This window comes from Paramacrobiotus metropolitanus, unplaced genomic scaffold (assembly GCF_019649055.1).
Source record: "Paramacrobiotus metropolitanus isolate TYO unplaced genomic scaffold, Prichtersi_v1.0 Parri_scaffold0000002, whole genome shotgun sequence".
Classification (NCBI taxonomy): domain Eukaryota; kingdom Metazoa; phylum Tardigrada; class Eutardigrada; order Parachela; family Macrobiotidae; genus Paramacrobiotus; species Paramacrobiotus metropolitanus.
Window position 1 is genome coordinate 3,061,681 of NW_026570222.1, and position 21,500 is coordinate 3,083,180.

At 42.5% G+C, this 21,500-nt stretch overlaps 1 protein-coding gene across 6 annotated transcripts; it reads right to left on the reverse strand.

Annotated features, from left to right (window-relative positions):
• Positions 1 to 161: 161 nt before the first annotated feature.
• LOC129585010 (protein scribble homolog) lies at positions 162 to 20,409 on the reverse strand. Of its 6 annotated transcripts, none has more exons than XM_055477509.1 (34): positions 20,045 to 20,409; positions 18,586 to 19,205; positions 17,359 to 17,476; positions 15,728 to 15,806; positions 15,579 to 15,668; positions 15,371 to 15,491; positions 15,217 to 15,291; positions 14,920 to 15,137; positions 14,577 to 14,706; positions 13,896 to 14,081; positions 13,659 to 13,773; positions 13,400 to 13,533; positions 12,583 to 12,711; positions 12,125 to 12,431; positions 11,368 to 11,543; positions 11,149 to 11,257; positions 10,437 to 10,927; positions 9,899 to 10,018; positions 9,595 to 9,777; positions 9,423 to 9,512; positions 9,249 to 9,341; positions 8,345 to 8,425; positions 7,658 to 8,176; positions 4,293 to 4,784; positions 3,815 to 4,114; positions 3,429 to 3,704; positions 3,248 to 3,280; positions 2,575 to 3,156; positions 2,280 to 2,459; positions 1,845 to 2,179; positions 1,595 to 1,786; positions 1,279 to 1,364; positions 998 to 1,221; positions 162 to 794 (listed from the first exon to the last, which is right to left on the reverse strand). In XM_055477509.1, the coding sequence occupies exons 2-34, from the start codon at positions 18,748 to 18,750 to the stop codon at positions 711 to 713; spliced, it is 6,513 nt and encodes a 2,170-aa protein (XP_055333484.1). In that variant the 5' UTR covers positions 18,751 to 19,205; positions 20,045 to 20,409; the 3' UTR covers positions 162 to 710. The 6 variants fall into 6 exon arrangements, with proteins under 6 accessions (XP_055333484.1, XP_055333493.1, XP_055333509.1 ...); XM_055477518.1 differs by lacking the exon at positions 20,045 to 20,409 and having other exon boundaries at positions 18,586 to 18,909; positions 19,085 to 19,355; XM_055477534.1 differs by lacking the exon at positions 20,045 to 20,409 and having other exon boundaries at positions 2,322 to 2,459; positions 18,586 to 19,355.
• Between the last annotated feature and the right edge of the window lie 1,091 nt (positions 20,410 to 21,500).

The window sequence follows — 21,500 nt, forward strand, 5'->3', positions numbered from 1 at the left end:
ATTGCTTTGGCGCGCCATTTTAACGACGTCCTACAATAGCATTCAAATAAACGACGGGCTCATGCACGCAAGAATTGCGCTACCTTCAATACGAGTAGCATACAGAGTCACATCAGTCATGTAACGCTATCTTCAAAGATTTTTTCACACACCGCATCGCCTAAGCATCGTGGTTTATTCGGAAGTAAGCGTAGTAATTCCTTAACACGGGTAACAAATATGAACAACCAACATGAAACAAATCGCTAAAACCTTTAAAACATCCAAAATCAAATTCCCAGAAAAATGGTCAAAAGCTGCAATAATAGAGAACATTCTGAGCAGTAATAAAAAAGACCAATTAAACACATCAATAGCTGCACTAGAAGGATAACTAACAAAGCGTAAAACGAACACAACCTATATATTAGCTCAACAAATACGGAAGTCAAATCGTATTCAACTGCACTTATATCCAGAAATCCAGATTCAACAATCTTAATGAACCACCCCGCCACTGTTGCCGATTTAATATACACAAAATAAAAACAATAAAACGTGCACATGCGCCCGCGTAATTCACTCCGACGAGCTAAATCCTCTTCGTAGAACAACAGTTCTTTATGGATGGAAACTTTCTCAATCACAATCCGGAATGCTTGTCCCAACGACTCAATAATAATTCATTCCACACCAACATTCTTTCGCCGCCAGTTTTAGGGTATGTTAAACTAGAAATCACTTCCTCCAGGTTTCTTTGATGATAAGTTATCGTCCACCGACAATCGGATTAACTTCTTTCTGCTGGTTTCAGTCTGCAAATTGAGACAAATTAACGGTCGATAAGTGAGACGTCCAATTTGTACGTGTTTAAATCAAGATTATAGCGTGCCTATCTACTTCAAGTACTGTACAAATTGCATTATCGTCTGTTATCAAAATTTCATGTTGTTCCATGTTCAATTTTTTTCAGTTTCGGCACAACCATGCATTTAGTTCCACAGATAAGGTTTAATACTTCATGCTCCACTGTCTGCTCGACAGTTTCGGTTGTTGTGAGGAACTTCTTTCCCGAGTTGGGATCAACATGTTCCTCCAGTTTGCGGTGAACTTTCTCATCAACCACACGCGAGCGCTCTTTGGTGCGCGGTTCTCCGACTTCTTCACTAACCGACACTTTAGAAAATCCGCTATGCTCGGAGGTCGGTGTTTGTTCTGATGACGGAGCTGAGAAACCGGAATCTACACCCAATGAAATTACCTACAAATGCTGTTGATCAGCACCAGGGCAACCCTTACCGCGGTGCTCAGCACGTCGCTCCAGTTCTCGTATCTTGTTCACCATTTGTGCAGCCGTTATCGTATGGGCCTCCATGGATTTCAGACTGAAATTGGGGCGAACATTAAACTGATTCGTTGAAAGTGAAAACTTTACCGATATTTCTAATTCCGATACAAATTTGAAAACGACCGTACTCTACCAATGGTGCAAATATTTTTGATCATGTAAACAAAACCTCTCCACCAAAGTAACGCTGCACCCGACATAAACGTATACCTAATTACTGTGATATTTACCGCCCTCAACAAACCACTGACTTTAAATTTATCATACCGATCTGCTCTCCATGCAGCCCGCTTCTCGGCTTCCTGAGCCCAGTTTTTTGCTGAGCCGCCCGATTTGGGACTATCCGACTCGCCCGTGGATTCCCGCATCTGCCGCTCAAGGGAACGTCGTTCAGCCGTGGCTGTTCGGACCGGACGGGATCCGCTGGAACTCGGAGGAGTCGTTTCCGATGTTGCCGACCTACAAACATCCGGAATTCAATAGAATTTGTTTCATGTAGCATCGCAGTCCAACGTACCGATACCGTTCTTCCAAATTGTCCGGTTCATATTCGTGCAGCGTGAAAGTTCGTTGCTGATAATATGATTCCAGAGGCCGCGACTCCACATCGTCCCTCACCGTGGTCCATCCGTTAGGAATACGGGGATCGTCCCGCGACTGCGTATAAGGCACAGATTCTCGTTGAGCCGGCGAGGGATCGCGTCGGGATAAGCGCTCCTCCGGCTGACTATCACCATCTTTAGCAAAGTACAGCTGCTTCTCCTTGAACGTGAAGGCACTGGGGGATTTGGTTACGGGACTGGCATCACTGCCACTGGCGGCAGCAAGAGGACCACGTGCACCCGGACGCGTCTGCCCAAAACCAAACAACACGTATCGTACATCGGCACAGAACAATCTCACGCCAACAAGAAAAGCACCAGCGCCAACAAAGAAAGGACACACCACGCACCACACTGAGCCGGGGTTTAACGGGGGGCTTGTCGGTAGTTACCGTGCTTAAGCTGACTGCTTTGTTGAGAATACTGGACGAATAAGGCTGTGGACGACTACCGTTCAGCAACGGAGACGGAGGACGCAAGTCCGGCGAGACGGGCTCTCGCGACTGTAGGACATTGCTGTACGAGACGCTCTACACCAAACAATACGCGTTCACACACCAGAGAATAACACATACATATACACTACAAATATTCTCTTTATTTGCTATCTTTATTCCATTGTATCCGCTGTGTTCGACTACGGACCCTCTGAGTAGTCGACGCAGTCCACACTCCGCCAAGCGGCGGTGGGGGACTGGGTGGCACACTGGTGCGATTTTCCGTTGAGTGGGCGGACGGTGTACGTTTGCGGCTCAAGATTTCTTCCCGTTTCCGGCGGTCGGCCTCTAGTTTTTCTTGTATTTCGGCCTTGATCTTTCGCTCTTCTTCCGCTCGTCGTTGAGCTATTCGCTCCTCTTCCCGCTGTCGTTCCTGGCGTCGACGCGTCATTTCCGCTTCCCAGGCCGTCTTTTCCCGTTTTTGCCATTCCTCTTCGCGGCGACGCTGTTCATCGGCTAAACGCTTCTCTTCGCGCAGTATATATTCTTGCATGGAATCCTGCCGGGGTAATTCAGAGGTTTTCGACCAACTTCGCAGTTCATCTTGCCGACGCCGAGCTTGAGCGGCTCGTTCTTCGTCGCGTGCCTTTTGGTCACTCTGCAGGCGCAAGATCTGGCTTTCCGCGGTAGATTGTGTGGCTTCGAGCGCCTTAGCCAGATGCCGTCGTACCATTTCTTCATGAAGCTGTTCTGTTGTTTTTTCCGTGGCCGACGTAACGACCGTGGGCGCCTACGGATTAAACAGACAGCCACCATAACATACAGCACATCCCCAAAACCCAACATTCATAACGACGCTAACAGTGAAAGCAAACACTCACGCTGCGCTTAGAATTAACGTTAACCGTCACCGTCTATAAACAAATAAAGCCACAGTCAATGGGGTTAGTTGCGTTATAAAACAAAATAATTATACGAGTTAATACTTGGTACGCACAATGCGGCATCACCTTATGTTAGCTGGTCTTTTTATGGAATAAATGCCCATTAAAAGTGACTTACTTGAGCCTTTTTCTTGAGAATTTCAGCATTAGCCGGGGACACTTCCGACAAATGCTGAATAGCCAATTTCGTGGCCAGTAGAGCTTCGCTCTGAGCCGGATCGTAACCGCGGCACACCATGATATACAGTTTATCACTGGCCCGCTCCGTAGTGTGCCTTAAGACCTTGACCGCATCTTCATGCGAACAGCCCAACAGGCTTTCTCCGTTGACTTCGAGGATTCTCATTCCTGCCTTTAAACGACCATCACGAGCAACCGCTCCGTCCGGAAGAATCTGGTGTAACGCATAAAGTTTGTCTATCGGAATAAACCAATACCAACGGCAACAGCAAAACAAGGCGCACTGTACCGCCAAATTATTGTAAGTCTCAAATATTTGCATACTCTCGATATGAAAATTCCGTCATCGGTGGGATCCAATGGATTGCCTGGAACTTCAGCTTTATCGCCACCACGGATATTCATCCCTAAAGTTTCACCAGGATTTTTGCGAATAATGAGTTCCTGAAGGCCTTCCGGTGGTGGATCATGTCGAATAAGGAGATCAATGCGCTCTGAAGGATACGTTAAAGCGCGCACTGCCTCCGCATGAGCCACGCGCGCCATATCTTGACCGTTCACGCTAACGATGCGATCGCCGACGAATAAACGTCCAGTGCTGGCGGCCGCGCCATTCGGAACGATCTACAAAATAAAATAGATAGAGCCAACTCATGTTGAGCAACAGGCTTAGCTTCTCAACAACAAACGAGAACGATCTCGAATTTAGTGAAAATCTAACAATGTGTAAAGCATTACTGATCATAAAAAACTGGCGATCATCAGGGGCACTCGGACACAACTCCGCAATCCACAAGCTTACTTTTGATATAAAAATTCCGGTATCGTCGGGATTATCCCCAAACGGTCGACACGAATGGTCTTTCCCACCAACAATCGATAAACCAAGAGGGCCATACGTCTTATAGATGGTGACCATTTCCTCTGAGTATGTCCTTTCCTCGGTCGTTTTGGGTTTGCTAAGGGAGGAACGTAATGTCGGAGGACTCTTACTGTCAATCACTTCCGGCTCGTAAACAGGCCGCTGGCCTTTGTTTTGCACATCGCTGCCGGCTGAATACGTCGTTGTTTGATAAATCCTTTCCACTTGAGGACTGCGCTCGGGTCGACCGTTCATGCCTGCAGAATCCAGGGTGTGGGTGACGGTTTTCGTCGTGAAGGAAATCGATTCAGGGAAACTGGCTGGTTCCTGCTCTTTCATAACTAATTCCACCAGATCTGACTGCGACGATCGCGTAACTAAACGGGGCTGTGGAGGAGTCGGAACAGGTCGCTTCGGTTCCATTGTATTAACCTAACCAAGCAGAACAAATGTATAATTTTCGCAATCCAGTTATTTCAAATTACTCCGACTTGCGTCATTCTGTATAAACGAAACCAATGATAAAACGAAGACAACAAATAAGGTGATATGATAAAGTCAATGAAGATTCCGTGCAAAGCAAATACTTTCCAAACCAGTAATAATGAAGTAAGTGATGCTCATCTCATTGTCAGCACTCCGCAGATGCTGCAGTAGTCTTTCGCCGCAACAATGGTCATGCAAAGGCAGCTTAACCATTTCGCACCGCCAGCGAAAACATGTGGCGTAAATGCCCTCAAACTAGCCATCATTGTTTTATTACCTACCCATGCAATAACTGACAAGCGAACATTCCGCAATTTATGGTAATTCCGCTTTCCGTTCATATGCCGCTTAAAACAGCGACCCCAAAAGCTAACCAAATGTCTAGCCGCATTCTGACAAGGAAAAAACTGCAGACTAGGTTGCGACACCACTGGGATAAATACCCCATGAAGTAAAAATCTCACCCATTATGAGAAAGTTAAAGTAACAAACGAGTATCCAGATTCAGATCTATATTGCCACGAATGGGATACACCAGAGCCGGTAAACCAGAAAAGACCGACCCAAACCAATATTATATTCTGAAAGCCCGTAGTCGAAAACCCGGCCAGATAGTATTCATTTCTTTCTAAACCTCTCCCGCTTCGAACGCCAAAGCGGAAGAGTTTTGACTACCTTCACCCATTGCAACTTAATTATTTTTTTATAATTGTCATCGTGGTATTTTTAACCAGGCAATGTTGCCACGTAAACCAACTAAAATATAGTTAAAAAAATGAAAGTCTGCTCTACTGATTAAATTATCAAATGAATTTAATTAGCAGACCATTATTACGGCAAGAATATCTACGTATGCAACGTTGTCATCAAGGACAATTCTGCACGAGTGCCGGCCGAGCAGCTATCGCTACACTATCACTAGTCAAGACCATTGTGTATGCATAACGGTTGTGTGCACCGCCACTGTTCGGTGCACACACCCGTTACAGTTTCGGTGCACACACCCGTTAGTTCAGCGAGTGACCGAAGTACCACTATAGTCTAATTGACAAAGCCCGCTAGGCCAGTAAGTGACCAAACTACCACTATAGTTCGGTAAGTGTGCGGGTGACCGAGCGGTCACTGCTGTCCCGTGCAAAGAACCCGTTAGGCGAGCGCTTAACTGAGCTGTCACTACTGTCCAGTGCACAGAGCCCGTTAGAGAACCGGTGACCGAGCCACCACTACTGTCCGGTGCAAAGAAATCGTTAGGTGAACGGGTGACAGAGCGGTCACTACTGTCCAGTGTGCAAAGCCCGTTAGGGAACGAGTAAACGAGCTGTCGCTACCGTACAGTGCACAAAGCCCATTAGGGAACAAGAGACCGAGCTACCACTACTGTCCGCTGCAAAGGGCGGTTAACAAGACCCGGTTAACACGGTTAACAAGACCGAACCACGGTCAACAAGACCCTTTGGTGAACGAGCGACCGAACTACCACGGATATCCGGTTACCAGAGCCCGCTAGGTTAGGAAGTAACCGAATTGTCTTAACCCTCCAGTAACAAGACTAGGCCAGTGAGTGACTGAACTATATCCAGTGCAAACGTTCTGGGAGTTTGTAGATTAGTACGTGGCAGACAGGGGTAAGTTCGTTTCGCGGATTCAGAATAAATTATTCGTAGATCTAAAAGCCAGAATGAATGTCTTCCAGTACTCAAAAACGATAAACCGAATTTTCAACCAAATCTGCGTTTTCCTGCTGTTTGGCGGCATAAGATTTTAAAAATAAACCTATGAAATTATTGGAATAGACCGGCCGTGGACCACAAGAAACGCAGAGGCAAAGCAGAAGCTGTTTCTTGAAGCTACCGGTACTGCCCAGAGCACAGAACCCGTCAACTGAACGAATGACCGAGCCGACACTACCGTCCAGTTCACAGAGCCCGTTAGGTCTACGAATGACCGAGCTACCGCCTACCGGTACTGTCCCGTGCACAGAGCCCGTTAGGTCAACAATGCCGTTAGGTACTATACATTGCACGGTGCCGGTTAGGTGAACGGGTGACCGAGCTACAACTACAGTCCCGTTCACAGAGCCAGTTAGTTAAGCGGGTGACCGCGCTACGCTACTACTAATATCCCGTTCACAGAGTCCGTTAGGTGAACGGGTGACCGAGCTACCACTAATGTCCAGTTCACAGAGCCAGTTAGTTAAGCGGGTGACCGCGCTACGCTACTACTAATATCCCGTTCACGGAGCCCGTTAGTTGAGCGGATGACCGCGCTACAACTAATGTCCAGTTCATAGAGCCCATTAGTTGAGCGGGTGACCGAGCTACCACTAATGTCCAGTTTACAGAGCCCGTTAGTTGAGCGGGTGACCGAGCTACCATTAATGTCCCGTTCACAGAGCCCGTTAGTTGAGCGGGTGACCGAGCTACCACTACTGTCCAGTGCACAGATCCTGTTAGATAAGCAAGGTATCACTACTGATCGGACATATACCAGCGGGTACAAGCCATTCGCCAGTGACAAGAGCCTGCGAAGTGACCGAGTTACCGAGCTAGTGATAGTGTCCAGTGCACTTCCACTATTTCAGATTTAGTACCTGATAGACAGTGAGATTTTGGATTTTTCGAGTTTTCAAATCCGTGCTTGCCCTATTGTGATGTTCCTATCGATCATTTTTCGACGAAATATAGATGTATACCAATAAATATTCATTCAAAATTAAATAAAGTGGCCGTGGTCCGTGGACCACAAGAAACGCGGAGGCGAAGCCGAGGCTGTTTCTTGTACTTATTAAAACAAAAACAACTGATATATGTATTCCATACCTGCAGTTTTTTACTGACTTTCGTCGGCGAAATCTCCCTTTCTGTTAACATTCCCGTTGAAATCAGCGACTTTGGCTTCAGATTAGCCATGGCCGAGGCATCGACACTTCTTGCCCGATGTTTGGGGGTCAGAGATTCAGAAGTGCTGGTGGTAACAGAATATAATTCGTGATTTGAACCGCGGTCAATCTTTTCGCTCTCCACCACTTTTTCAGTCACATTTCCTCCCTTCTCTCCAGTTCCATTCCGTAGACGCCAAGTGGACGGCAGGGTAGTGGTAGGTCGTCCCACTTGGGACAGAAAATCAGCTGACTGGGAAGGTCGTAATGTGGCACTGATTTTCGTGTCGCTTGGCTCCACGAAATAGGAAAAGCGTTTTCCCGTACGGGGATCTACTGATGGTGCAATAGCACTGGTTGGGATCTCACGTTCGATGGTCAACGTCACTTCCCTTTCGGGGCCGGTCAGGAGTTTGACGGCCTCGCTGTGACGAGCGTTCTCAATATTCTGTCCGTCGATCTGCAAAACCAATCGGGCTTAACTAACGACAATCGAGGTAAAAGGCAAAAAAATCAATTATGTTACGACAAGCAAAATTACCGCGAACCACGAAACCATTTCCGTTATACTACGTTAGCCAAGTAAAAATGTCAACGAGAACTGGGGATGAAATCATCAGTTACATACCGCAACAATTCGATCTCCCACTTCGAGATTTCCGGATCTTTCGGCAATCCCACCGGGAGCGATACGGGAAATAAAGATCGACTAAAACAAATCAGAAATTTTATTTCCTTCTCCTTTTAAAGTATGCAGAGAGCATAGACATTAAATGTAAGAACTTGGGAAAATAATCAGCACGAGCAGTTAAACACATCACGACTAAAAGTAACTGCATTGCATGTAACTGTTCATCTAAAAGTACTAACACTATAGTACTGTACATGTAACTTTCGTCTTGTCAGTGAGATGCACTATCATTCCGCTTCATAAACATTGTACTACAAAAATACTTTCCGCAGGGCAACATTTCAGCTCGAAATTCACAACGAGTACTTAACGTAACCGGGCAAAGATATGCAGTAATGAGTGACCGCTGAACAAATTCTCACGTTTCTGCTTCCTACTCACAAACACAGTGGGCTCGCCATTGTTTTTCAACTAGTCAATTAGCAGCGTTATATGTGAAAGTAGTTAGCAGTCTCGATATGAAAGGCTACCATTACGTCCAATTTGCTATACACCAGCGAATAACTATGGAGGTCGGAAATAGTTAAAGTGATAAGAGCCACAAAATCAATTAACAAGTTCTTGTTAGTTACATGCTGACTGCAATGCAAACTGATTAGCCAAATTCGTAAAATATTATTCAGAAACAATACATTCTAATCAAGAATTTAGATTCAAATTTTTAGATTTTACCTAGAGTAACAAACAAGCCAGTAATACGAAAAACCTATAAAACCACAGAATATCACTTTCGCTAAACTCAAATACAAAGTAAACACAAACGGACCTTATCTTATACTGCTTTCTGAAATTTTTGCTCTCAAAGCCCTGCAATGAGAATGCAAGACAGTTACCGACAAACCTTGTCATTTTCTTTATAAGGAGCAGTGCCGCGTCCTCCTGCGATACTAAAACCCAGTCCCGTTGATCCTTTTGGCAAAGTCACATCAAACATCTGTCAATTAAATACTAACAGTTCCATAAACACTCGTGGACATCAAAATAAAAACAAGACCACCTAATCCATCGTACATACCTGTTTTTTCATCATGGTCGATATTTCCGGTACAGATAACTCCCGACGCGGCTCCGCAGTGAACCGCTGATCTCCGCCTTGGCGGAGCAACTATAATTTCACCCCATTACCAACTTACTTTCGAGAGAGCATAAACACCGCACGCATACAACTGCTCTTAAAGCAAACATACCTCGCGATTATCGCGTTCGACATACAGGCTGAGTGTGGTTCCGGCATTTTTCAATAAATTCACAGCTTCATAATGATCCGTGTCAATAACACTCACACCGTTCACGGCCAACACTTTGTCGCCTACTCGAACCCCAGCCAAGTAGGCTGGCCCATTGGGTGTCACTTTAGACACGAAAATTGCCTTTAAAACAAATCCGTGTAAAATGAAAGCAGATTAACGCGCATTATGATAAGAACAGTTTCATCTTCCCAGAAACCAATCGGGGAACATTCTAGCTTATTCAGAAAATCTACTGGCTAACCTCATCATCACCACGATATGGTGGCGAACCTCTTCCTCCAGCTATGGATAAGCCTAATCCATTATGCCGATGAATCGTCAATGTTGCTCGTACTACTTCGGAGCTAGCTGGGACCAGACCCTGGAAAACCATTCATGAAAAACATACTCACAAGCGATCTCCCGAACTGAGAACGTAAAGAAATCGCCAACCTCATTACTTATCTCTGCTTCATAGCTACCGAGAACCGTACCATTTTTTCATCATTAGCACATAACGACTTATAAGGCGTATTATCATCAAGCAGGAAACTAAAGCAATTAAATACCTGAAAAGTTAAACTGTGTACCACAAGGTATAACTTACTGCAGGCGCTAGTAAAAACGAAGACTACATACATGCCGATTGCTAACTTACAATATAAAATCAAAATATTCGCATATTACGACATCACACGCTTAAAATATCCCAAAAAGCATTGAAATAAAGTAAGCTACATTTTGTATCAGTTATAAAACTATTGACTTGACCTCGATTATTACAGTAAACTCATCATTACCTGCGAAGATAGCAGCATAGGATCTGCCACCATAGAAATTGAGCGCTCGCCCATGAAAGCGGGGAGCAACCCAATTGGTCGATTGTTAGTTCTGTACGCTTCTGTCACCATTTCGCTCAGCTGTTCGCTACTGCCCTTATCCTTGACCGGCTTAGGGACCATCTTTTCCACTGTTCTTTCGACTGTCTTGACTTTTTCGACGATCTTTTCCACAGGTCCACTGCCAGTGTCGGAGTTCACCTCAGATCGATCGGAGTCCTGCACAATGAAATTTGTCTGGCGCACAATCACCGGTCCATCTCCCATAGAAGGTGATCGATCGGGAGTTATTGTAGGGGCATTGGTGTAAGAAAAACGTTCAATGGTATTCAAGGCAGACGCACTACCAGGACGAGAGTGACCACCTTCAACATCAGAGCCATCAGTTCCCGGATCACGTCTCTTAGCTAATATATCTGAAACCCGCTTCTTTGCCTCCTCCGCCGTTTCACCTAATAATTACATTGATTTAATTTTAATGCAGAAATGTGTACAACAGCACATTACAACACATACAATACTGTAGGTAAAATTGCAAATAAAATCATTTTGCCATCTAATAAAATAAAAACAAGCAAAAGGAGACGCTAGAACCACAAAAAGTTTGATTACTGACACTCCCAATAATGATCTATACACTGAAACGACCATCCATACAAATGTCACGCCTTACCCTCATTTACAACTCGACGTCCTTTATTGTAATGCGGTGTATCTCGTCTTCTAAGGCGGCATTCAAGTTTTTCTTCGCTATCTTCAGCGAATTCCACTCGCTTCCGCGTCTGAAATACATAATCTGTTAGAACGTCAGGCATTCCAAGCAGTGTACGAGTATCGTATGAATACGACGTCTAACCTATGCCTCCCCACATAGTAATACTATTCGTTGTACCTGCTCTTCTCCATCCGATCCCACGGCGTATTCATCCGATGAGGTGCTGTCAATACTAGCCGACGAACTACTCGAGTTGCGCCTCTTGGATATTCGAGGTAGTTTGTAATCGATAACCGGCGCATTATGTGCTAATCTTGCTTCCTGGCCACCGCGAGTCTGGTCCAGATTCACGGCTGTAAAAATACATGGTAGTCAGTTCGAGGAAATTACATAACTCACCTGAATGATTCCATTACAATCAAAATTTTTCTTATGGAAGATCACGCGCTGCTCACGTGAAAACAAGTCAATACTACAAAAGTCTACAATAAAGCACTGCTTAATTCCGGACGTGCGAACATTTTCAAAATCCTGTTACATTCTTACTTGGTTGCAGATAATACGAAATCTTTACTGCTTCCAGTAACAGAGAAAACATCTCTGGTATATTTTAACCCACGATAAGCTGTGATTGCCTCCCAATGACAAAATCAACCTTTGCAGTAACTGTGTTAAGTAAATATGTACCTCTACATACAGTGGAGCACCCTTATAGGTAACTTTTAATAATCGTAAATACGTCACATTAACATACATATTATGGATCTACCTAGTCGGTCGGTCTTACCATCAATCAGAACTAAACAACATACGCCTCAACAGCAGCTCTTATTGTTAGTAAAAACAACAATAACATTTCTATCTACCGTGTGCGTTCGGCAAGTATCAAAGTGTCGATTAAATCGAAGAATAAAAAATTTAGACATAAACTCACTTCTAGGTGGCAAAGGAGGTGGCAGATCAGGCTTCTTCACAGGCCACTCAATTGTGGGCGACCGGGGCTGCAAGGGTTTCAGCTTGACATCCTCTTGTTGTGGCGATGCATGAGAAAATCCACTGTACTGTCTCACAGGTTCCTCCATTAAATTATGAATAACCAATTCCGAGACACGGCGCATGTTACTGGGAGAACTACTGCGATAAGAACGATCGCTTTCATCAACGACACGCAGCTGGGCCAAATCGGAATAAGTATTAAGTGCCGGTGGTTCAGGTGTGCCTGGTTTAGAGGAGTGCTCCTTCTGCAACGACAGTGTCATACGAAAATGTACTACCGAATGTAAATATGCTTTATGCACCTAATGTATGAAATCAGCACGAGAACTATCTTATGTCAACAGTTAGTCACATCAGGTTAAAACCAGTTCTGATAACATCAACAACTAAACACACCTCCTGATGTATGGCAATATCATCCAGCGGTCTCGTGCCATCACCATGGGGTTTTTTGTTCTTGAATAGCTGGGCATGCCGAGATTTAAATTCTTTTGGATGCGGTGTATCGTGTCTTGTAAACTGACCCTAAAACAGCAGCAACATCAAAATCTAACTTACACATGCATATGTAACATTTATATAGTAGGTGTACAGGTCCGCAGTCATCTTACATAGCAAAAAAAAGATAAGACAGACGTCAATGTCTATATTTAACGTCATAAGCCATGTTTTTACAGATTGCAACAGTGCAAACCCGTTACACCGGGTAGGTAAGTTCAATAAGAAGAAGGGTTTTGGTCGTCAGCACCAAAAGGTCAAAGACGAACAAATCAGGGACACTGAGCTTTCTATGCCCTCGAGGGACCGGTAAAACGTGATTCTATAGTTAAGGTAATTCCCGTGTTAAGAGTGCATCTCAAATCCCAAATCGATTACGGGTACATCATTGTCTCCAGCTAGTATTTTTCGTGGTAAATTAAGCTATTCTACTCGATCCAAGTCTCTCTTCCAGCGGAAATGCCAACAGCTTTGTTCCATACAAATGCTGTTCACTTTGACCGGGTGGGAAAATCATTAGCTCATCATAATGGAAAGTTGAACCAACGTCCCTACGTCATCCAAGCTTTAACAAGCAATCCCGGATAAGCTCAGCAGCCAAGGCGCACCGCGTGCCAAGTGTCACAGATAAGGTAATTCAATCCCTCCGAGTAACATTCATCGTAGCGAACAGACGACTGTATCAATGTGCACAGCCTTTGCCATAGGGACTTACCGGATTACTGTCGACTTCTTCGCCTTCCGATTCAGTTTCCACTCCAGCAAATACCACACGACTTGTCGGACGGGTATTGAACGACACATCCTGCAGGCTAGCTAATCTTTCTGAATTTTCACTACGCAAATGCTCTGCAACAAAGATATTGAAATCCAATACACATTCGTCAACAACATGCAAAAGCACAGAAAAATAATTATGCTTTTATTTCACACCACTCCATTTATAAAGGCCAAAATAAGAAGTAAATTCATACCTAGCGTTGGCTGAAAACTAGCATCCGTGTCTTGTTGCGGTAGTAAAAAGCACGTCAGAACTTCTGCCTTTGTGTCCTCATCAAAATCTGTTTGGAATTTCGGCATCGCTTGGGACTGAAGACATAAAGTTTAAAATGTAAACTACGCTACACCGTTAATATAATGCCACCATTATGTTTCAAAGAGTGTAGTAATACTACATCATATCCGGATACGGATGGTCAACATATACTTACTTGATTTTCGGAAATCCAAATGGCTTTCAGGTGCTCCAGCTGACTAACGGAAATGGGGAGATGGGGGATCAGGTTGCCGGAAACATCAAGGACCGTCAACCGTTCCAGCTGACCGATTTCATTGGGCAAATGCTGGATACGGTTTTTCCGTAACGACAAAATGGATAATTTTGTACAGTTGCAGGCCTACACCAAACAACAAATTCCTTAAAATTATTAACTTGTAAGAATTACCACACACGTATTTTTATTAGCTATTATCTATCCAACAAACAATTTCAATAAAAACTTAAAAATCTGTTGAAGTTAAGATAATGAAAAAACCAAAATACAAAGAAAAAAGCGTAAAGAAAGAAAAACGCTGAAGCAGTCAAGTGGCAGCCGGCAGACACACCATAAGCACATCACAATATTTAAAAAAAGCTAGTTTAACTGCTTTAATTATTAAATATTGTCTCCATGGTGCGCATTAATTAGTTCACTGAATCAGAAGCGAGAGAAAACAGAGTACTGCAACATTTTCTCACATGGGTGGGAACAGCGCAAATGATTCTAACTGGACACCTAATGAAATTATCATGCAACCTATGTTAGCGCTGCTCAAACAATTCCGGGAAGCATCCATATGATTCATTACGTCACTACATGGTCCCCAGACTAAGTATCCTCTTGATCCCTTACCGTCTGCGGAAGTTCCGTTAAGCTGTTCTTATCGACATTCAAGATGATTAAATTCGATAGATTGCCAATGGTGTCGGGTAGCTCAGCCAGCAAATTATCCACTAAGATCAACTCCGTTAGCTTTTCGCATCTATACATATACACAAGGCCAAATCAGTTAAATGAAACCCTCAACATCCGGTCGGCTAAAGTACCGAACGTCATTAATTACAGAGCCATCAAGTAGTTATACAATTTCTCTGGACGACGTTAGTCTACATACTACGGCTACATTACCATACCCCCTTTACATCAATGTGGCGTACCGTACCAAAGCACGACAAAAGAAAAACATCATACACACCCGCCAATTGTTTCTGGTACGTCCAACAGTCGATTCCGATCGGCTTTTAATATTGACAAATTACTCATATAACCGATGTTCTCGGGAAGATGTTCCAGGCAGTTTTGCGAGACCAGCAAATCCGTCAAACTGACCAAACTTCCGATCTCATCAGGAAGCACTTCGATGTTGTTTTCAGAAAAATCAATACATACCAGGGCGCGTAACCGACCGAGTTGCTGCGGCCAAAAGTCAAATGTTAGGTTACAAATGACACACTGATCATTTGGTTTGAAAATGAAGAAAAAACACATTTACCGTTGGTACTCGGGATATGCCATTACAGTCCATTAGCAGTTCCTTCAGATTCGGCAATTCACATATCACGTTCGGCTAAAATAGTCAAGATTATTTCTTCAGAAAACGATTACTGCACTGAATCACCATCAAATCTCATCGATAGAAGCCTTACAAAGTCTTCCATTTCGTTGTTTCCAAGATCCAAGGACTGCAGATTATGCAGACGACCAAAAGAGGACGGAAGAATTTTAATGACATTATCACGCAATTCGAGGGTTTGCAGACTGGACAAACTGTAATGATACACATACTTGTATAACATATCAGTCCATCTGCAATGGTCAAACAAGACAGCGCCCAACAAGTGTGCATTTACGTACTTTCCAAAATCTGACGGCAAACTCGTTAGGGAAACATCGTTCAAGAGCAACGTTGTCAGGTTGGATAACTGCGATAATCCATCAGGAATACTACAAACAATACCTTTTACCCGGAATATCGCACATCGGTAATGGTGAGCTAACGCTACCTCTGCAAAGGATTACTACTGCAATCCAAGAACTGCAACGCACGGCAGTGACGAATTTCGTCGGGAATCTCTTGTATATCTAAAAAACAAGGTGAAACCGATAAAATATTAAACCACCTGAGCATGCACTACGCATATGATAGATAATAAAGATGATAATGCCCTGGGAGGATTGTCAGGACATAGAACTATCAAATTTTAAACACTTCGCACAGAAATACTTGTAAATTAAAACATGCATCCACTGCTTCATTATTAACAGCAGCAATATTCATACCACTAACCACATTCATAACAGTTTTCGCGAATGAAAGTCCAGACAAGCGTGCAATGACAGTTTCCAATTTGTCAACAATGGTTTACAACAGCTACCGTAAAGAAGTCGCTCGGGTGGATCATGGTAGACGGCAGACGCTATGGTTTATGCATAGATTTCAGTTCACGTGATGTGATCTACTTAGCACTTCGTACAAATGTCCCGAAATTGCTTGTCGTCTCAGTTTGACAAGTAATAAATCAGAATTCATTCATCAAAGCGCTCTCTTTCTGACCAATTTTTAATTACACATCATTCGAACTTTCTCAACATCTCGAAAAATTGGCTGTGGCGGCCAAACAAACTTAGGACAGGGTTGTCCTTGAAAAGCAGTTAGAGAAAATGCAGAGTTTCTTTCTTTCTGCAGCTGCCGCAGAAGAACAGCCGGGTAAAATTGCAATCTGGAGAAGATAGACTTAAGTTTAAAAAGTTAAGGCATTTTACTTTTCAGAAAATACAAATCTACATAACCGATTATAAAAAAACGACAAAACAGATACAAACAAGTACTAAAATAGCAACCGAAGCGGAACAACAACGAACAGCACACATGTATAATAACCTAACTAATACTATGAAAAAAAAATCATAAAAATGCCCATAGAATTAAGTTTGACTTAAAAACTCCGTCAAAACACTAACCGCCGAGCTGGTACGCTTCTCATCTTTTGTTATTTAATTATACTGATTAAACCCACTGAAGTCTCAAATCCTTTCATATCAAATTCAGAACAGATGCCTACGAGGCAATACGTCCTAACGTACTTATCCTGGGGAGCTAGGCTAACATATTTGGACGGAAGCCGCATTATTGTTCAGCGAAGCATTCATCCTGAACGAACACAAGAATACGAGCAGGAAACTAGATGGAAAATATTCGTCTGCAGTTAACGCATTCCCTTCATTATTCCCGGCAGACACGTAGCAGCCCAAGGGCAGCCGCTGTTATACGTGCCGGGCAGTATACAAATCGATTCCCCGCTTTCCCTATCGTGTCTTCGTTAACACACAGGATTCCAAATCAAATTCCCTATGCTTTGCTGACTTGATAAGTGCAACTTAGGTCTCTAATGTGGTATAAATTTAACAAAGTGCTTCACGTCTGAGACACTTCTTGGCCGCGAAAAACGCAACAGAAACCACATAAGCCCAAAACAACATCTGCACAGCAAGCTGTTTGTAGTGTATCCCCAAGTCAATTACGAATCCTCTAACAATACGCATATCACTTACTTCAAAGTTAACATGTCAGCAAGTAAAACTATTTCAAATCAGCCGAATCCAGAAATTATAACTCAAATGCCAAATTTCTTACCATTTTTGCTCAGGTCCAGTTCCTGAAGGCTGAGAAAATTGGAAATGTCCGAAGGAAGATGTTCGATTTCGTTATCGCTCAGTCCCAATTTACGTAATCGACTCAATCGGAAGAAGGCCTAAACATACAACAGACATGATGACGTACAAATCACAGCGGGACATAACCGTGCATATGTCAAGTCATACTACATAGATCTTATAAAAAACCAAGTGGCTCTGATGATGTAATGCCTGCCAATCTAATTAAACGACGGAATGTGAAGGTCATATACAGTTATTGTTCGCCATAATCTAATAAACAAATTCAATCTCACCGCCCATCACAGTAATAACTGCACAAAGCCGTCTCATCATTAAAAAATCGAAGCAAAAAAATTATGCTACACTGCAGGAAAATAAAGAGTCATTCTGGAAAACTGCACACTGCTTTACAGGAATCGAATGTTACCAGCATGCCTATATGAGCGCAAAAACTTCACAAAACGTGTAACTCAATTCCAAAGCAAATCCAACTTAGTATTAAATTACAACAATTTGAAACGAATGCCAAGCAGTAAATTTTTCACAATGATATCTAATTTGTCTTTTCTTGTTTAATTAAACCAGCAGTGCCAATAATTTTCAACAGCACACGCATCAATCCAGAAAATCATTCATACCATCCCGGTAATTATTTCAGGTAAGCATCAATTTTAAAAGCTTTCCCCTCTTTAAAAAATTAATAAAGTTAAATTATTCGGTGCACGATAGTACGACACCACGAAAAATTAAAATCAGATGCAGGTTTTACAACGGAATTTACAGGTAGTTGAATCACGGCTTTGATCGAATGTTTGGTAACATAATTCTGTTAACAAACATTTATCAAGGACACTGTTCATTCATGAATCTATTCAGAAAGATGGAAGGTGTAACCACGCATCTCAAACAACACATATCTGGATATTTGATGAAACATTAATAATCAATCACTCGGCACGCATGGACCAGCCTACTATAAACTCTGTCTGGACATTAAAGTTACTAGTACCTTGCAAAATAATTAGGTATTCCTATCAACATACAAAATAAATGAAACAAAAAAAAAATTAAGGCAAAATGGATCTTAAATATTAGTCACACCGCGTAATCGCTAATTTTCAAAAAAACTGCAAAGTAGAACTACAAACGGGATAGATGCAATGTACGAGGCGGAACTAATGCGCTAAAAATAGCTCCACTTTACCTTTGGCAGAGTCTGCAAATGATTAGCGTCGAGGAAACACTCTTCAAGAGTTTTTCCATGCCGCAGCACTTCGTCGGGGATTTCGCCCAAGCTGCAATGGCGTTTATCCAGTTTTTCCACCTGCCGATTTGTGGAACATCCAATGATTGGCAAACACTTAAACATTTCGACGGTCTTGATGGTATCCAGAAAGTAATAGGCGACAAAATAATGTTAATTGTTCATCCCGATGACATGCAGTTCTCCTGACTGAGAATATTATGAATTCAAATGAAATGCACCAGCACGCTTTGGGCACTAAGTCAACGATCCAGAGCGTAAAATCTACAAAATCGGATCATGAAGAGTGTCAGTGGACGGGAAACCTGATGTCATCAAATAATCAGGGATTTATTGCTTCACAGGTCAATACAGCGCTTAAGTGGATGGGGATAGGAAGATAGGGAAACCGGAAAACTAACGCACAATCTCTGGTATTGGCCCAATCAAATCGACGTACTGTATATCGCTAACTTATCCATCCTCTTGCCACAGTATTGACCCTCACACATATCCACATTCTCGCACATTGTACCATGCGTAATAGTTGTAGAGTCTGATAACGAGCCCGTAGAATTCCACTGAAAACACCACACCAAATAAGAACCATAAAAATATTACGGTGATAAAAGGACATTCAGACGTTTGAGATCCGTTCCATAGGCATATATAATACCATGTCATATCGCATTCAAAACTACGGCACTCAAAATGCTGCAACTTTCATTTTGAAATACTTGCTTAACCAGTTTGAGTTAACCACATCCTCCTACCACCGGCAACGGTACCGCTTGTAGCCTTGTAGCGGCAAGCGAGCCGCCCGATACCGATTAAGACTGTCCGACTGACTGGGAGCCGTAAACGTTTTGCATGATTTTGCACTTCACGATTGCATCCAAACATTTTATTAATTTTAAGAACTTTTTGTGAAGATTGTGGATAATTAATAAGTACTTTTAAGAAGGAGTAGGTACAGTACAATTAAGTACTTACTCAGTCAGTAGTTAAAAAGAGTACAAGCGGGGAAAAATTATCAACGGAAAGCAAAAATATCAATAATTGGTTTCATATTACGTACAGTACGTATGGGAATTTGACATTAATACTGTACGAACTACAAAGTATAAAATATAGATATATAGATATTATCATAATAATTTTATCACATTAATGAACTGATCGAGTAAAAGTTAGTACCGTACGCAGTTTCTAGTAATTAATAAATGGTGCTTTAATTTTCTGTTTTGTTTTCAGTTTCAGTAAGTACTCGTACTGTTCTTTCTTATCTACTGGGTAGTGCTAACTCGCTCGCAATGAATTATTTCGTGTTACTGTATTATAAAATACGTATCTGCTCTACATGCATCATAGTGCACACATCTATATGTATATTCCATCCTATAATATATTATTACTTAACAGAAGTCGTTTACTCCATAGTCGACAACTCGACATGTCCCGCTTGGTCACCAAACTCGCGAAGAAGATACGAAGGGAAGCATGCCAGATACGTAAGACGGAGTAGCTGCGTCAGCGGATCCAACGCAGGAAGGCTTCTTCTGACATGGGAACAGCACCATCTTCTTTGTCAGCTAATTAAGTCGAAATGTTGTGTACAATTATGCCCTTATTCCCGCGGTCCACCGAGGCTGTGTATTACCAGTAAAAAGCATTTACAGAGGTACTTTACTTTTACAGAAAACTTATACCGCCGCCGCCGGACTGTTTTATACCGCCGGATCTGAATTACCGGTATAAGTCCACGATATTCAACACACATACAATTCTCTCGAGTTCGATGATTTTTGCCAAATTCTAAACCTCACGACGCGGCTTCCGTGCTGTTTTAGTTTTTCGGGACTAGTCAAATATATTCCAATATTAAACTTCAAAATTGGGTAATTGTATTTTTTGAAATTAGTACTTGCAAATACCTATGTAATAATTATTACTTACTCGTATTTTCGAATGGGCGACAATACATACGAATACCGGTGGCGACATGCATTGTAAATTTACCTATAGAAGTAGTACTGATTGTACAGTAAGAATAGCCTATACAGTGAAGTGAAGTACAGTAAGTATAGCCTATAATGCATTTTGCCAGGAGGTAACGGTAAAATTTTATGCTGCTCCTATTAATTAAAATCTCTTTGTATTGATATCTAATGTATTGTATCTCGTACTACTTGCATCAAACGAATGTAGGAAAATGGATGACCGGCGTTGGCCACATCACGCATGCAGTACTACATAATGGGAGTGCGTAAGTCTGGAAAACTCGAGACCGTTACGAAAACGAAACGGAACAAACAAAAGAAATCGCGAAATATAACAAATCAGCTTTCGAATTAGATCAAACTACAAAAACTTTTGAAATGTGTAATATAAATGAATAATTCAACATACAACCACGAAAGTAAGGTACTGTCATACAAATTCTTAGCAGCGGATTAATCTGCTTTTTGTAGCCGGGTCAGTTTTTTCTTTGGTATGACGGATTGCTTTGCTTTGTTGTTGAATTACAGCGCTCCACAAAGCTATCCAACAGACTAGTTCGATGCGCGTATGTTTGAATTATTTTGGCCATTTGTTTAGCGTCCTGGCTTGGCACTTCAGAACAATCCCGCGCACTGACAACGGACCGTTTATTGTTTCCCAGACCGACGGAGATCTGTTCGAATAAATGCACTGGAACATCTATAACAAAAAGGATCTGCTTAACCAAGACCATTAGCTGCACGAAAAATTGCGAAATGTGTCGAATGTTCGGAAATGGAAAATGATATACCAACAAAATTTATATACAAGTATTATCCAAAATTTGTGGTTTCTGCGTTGCGAGTTGATGGGTGACACAAATACAGTGCTTATAC

Bases quoted from the DNA above. Each gene is read 5' to 3' on its own strand.
- LOC129585010 (XM_055477509.1), bottom strand. From the start codon at position 18,750: ATGTTTAAGTGTTTGCCAATCATTGGATGTTCCACAAATCGGCAGGTG. The intron at 13,774-13,895 runs GTAAGTATATGT...TTATGTCTTCAG, and splicing joins TTTGGATTTCCGAAAATCAA to TCCCAAGCGATGCCGAAATT. The intron at 12,712-13,399 runs GTAAGTCCCTAT...CTGCTGTTTTAG, and splicing joins AAGAAGTCGACAGTAATCCG to GGTCAGTTTACAAGACACGA.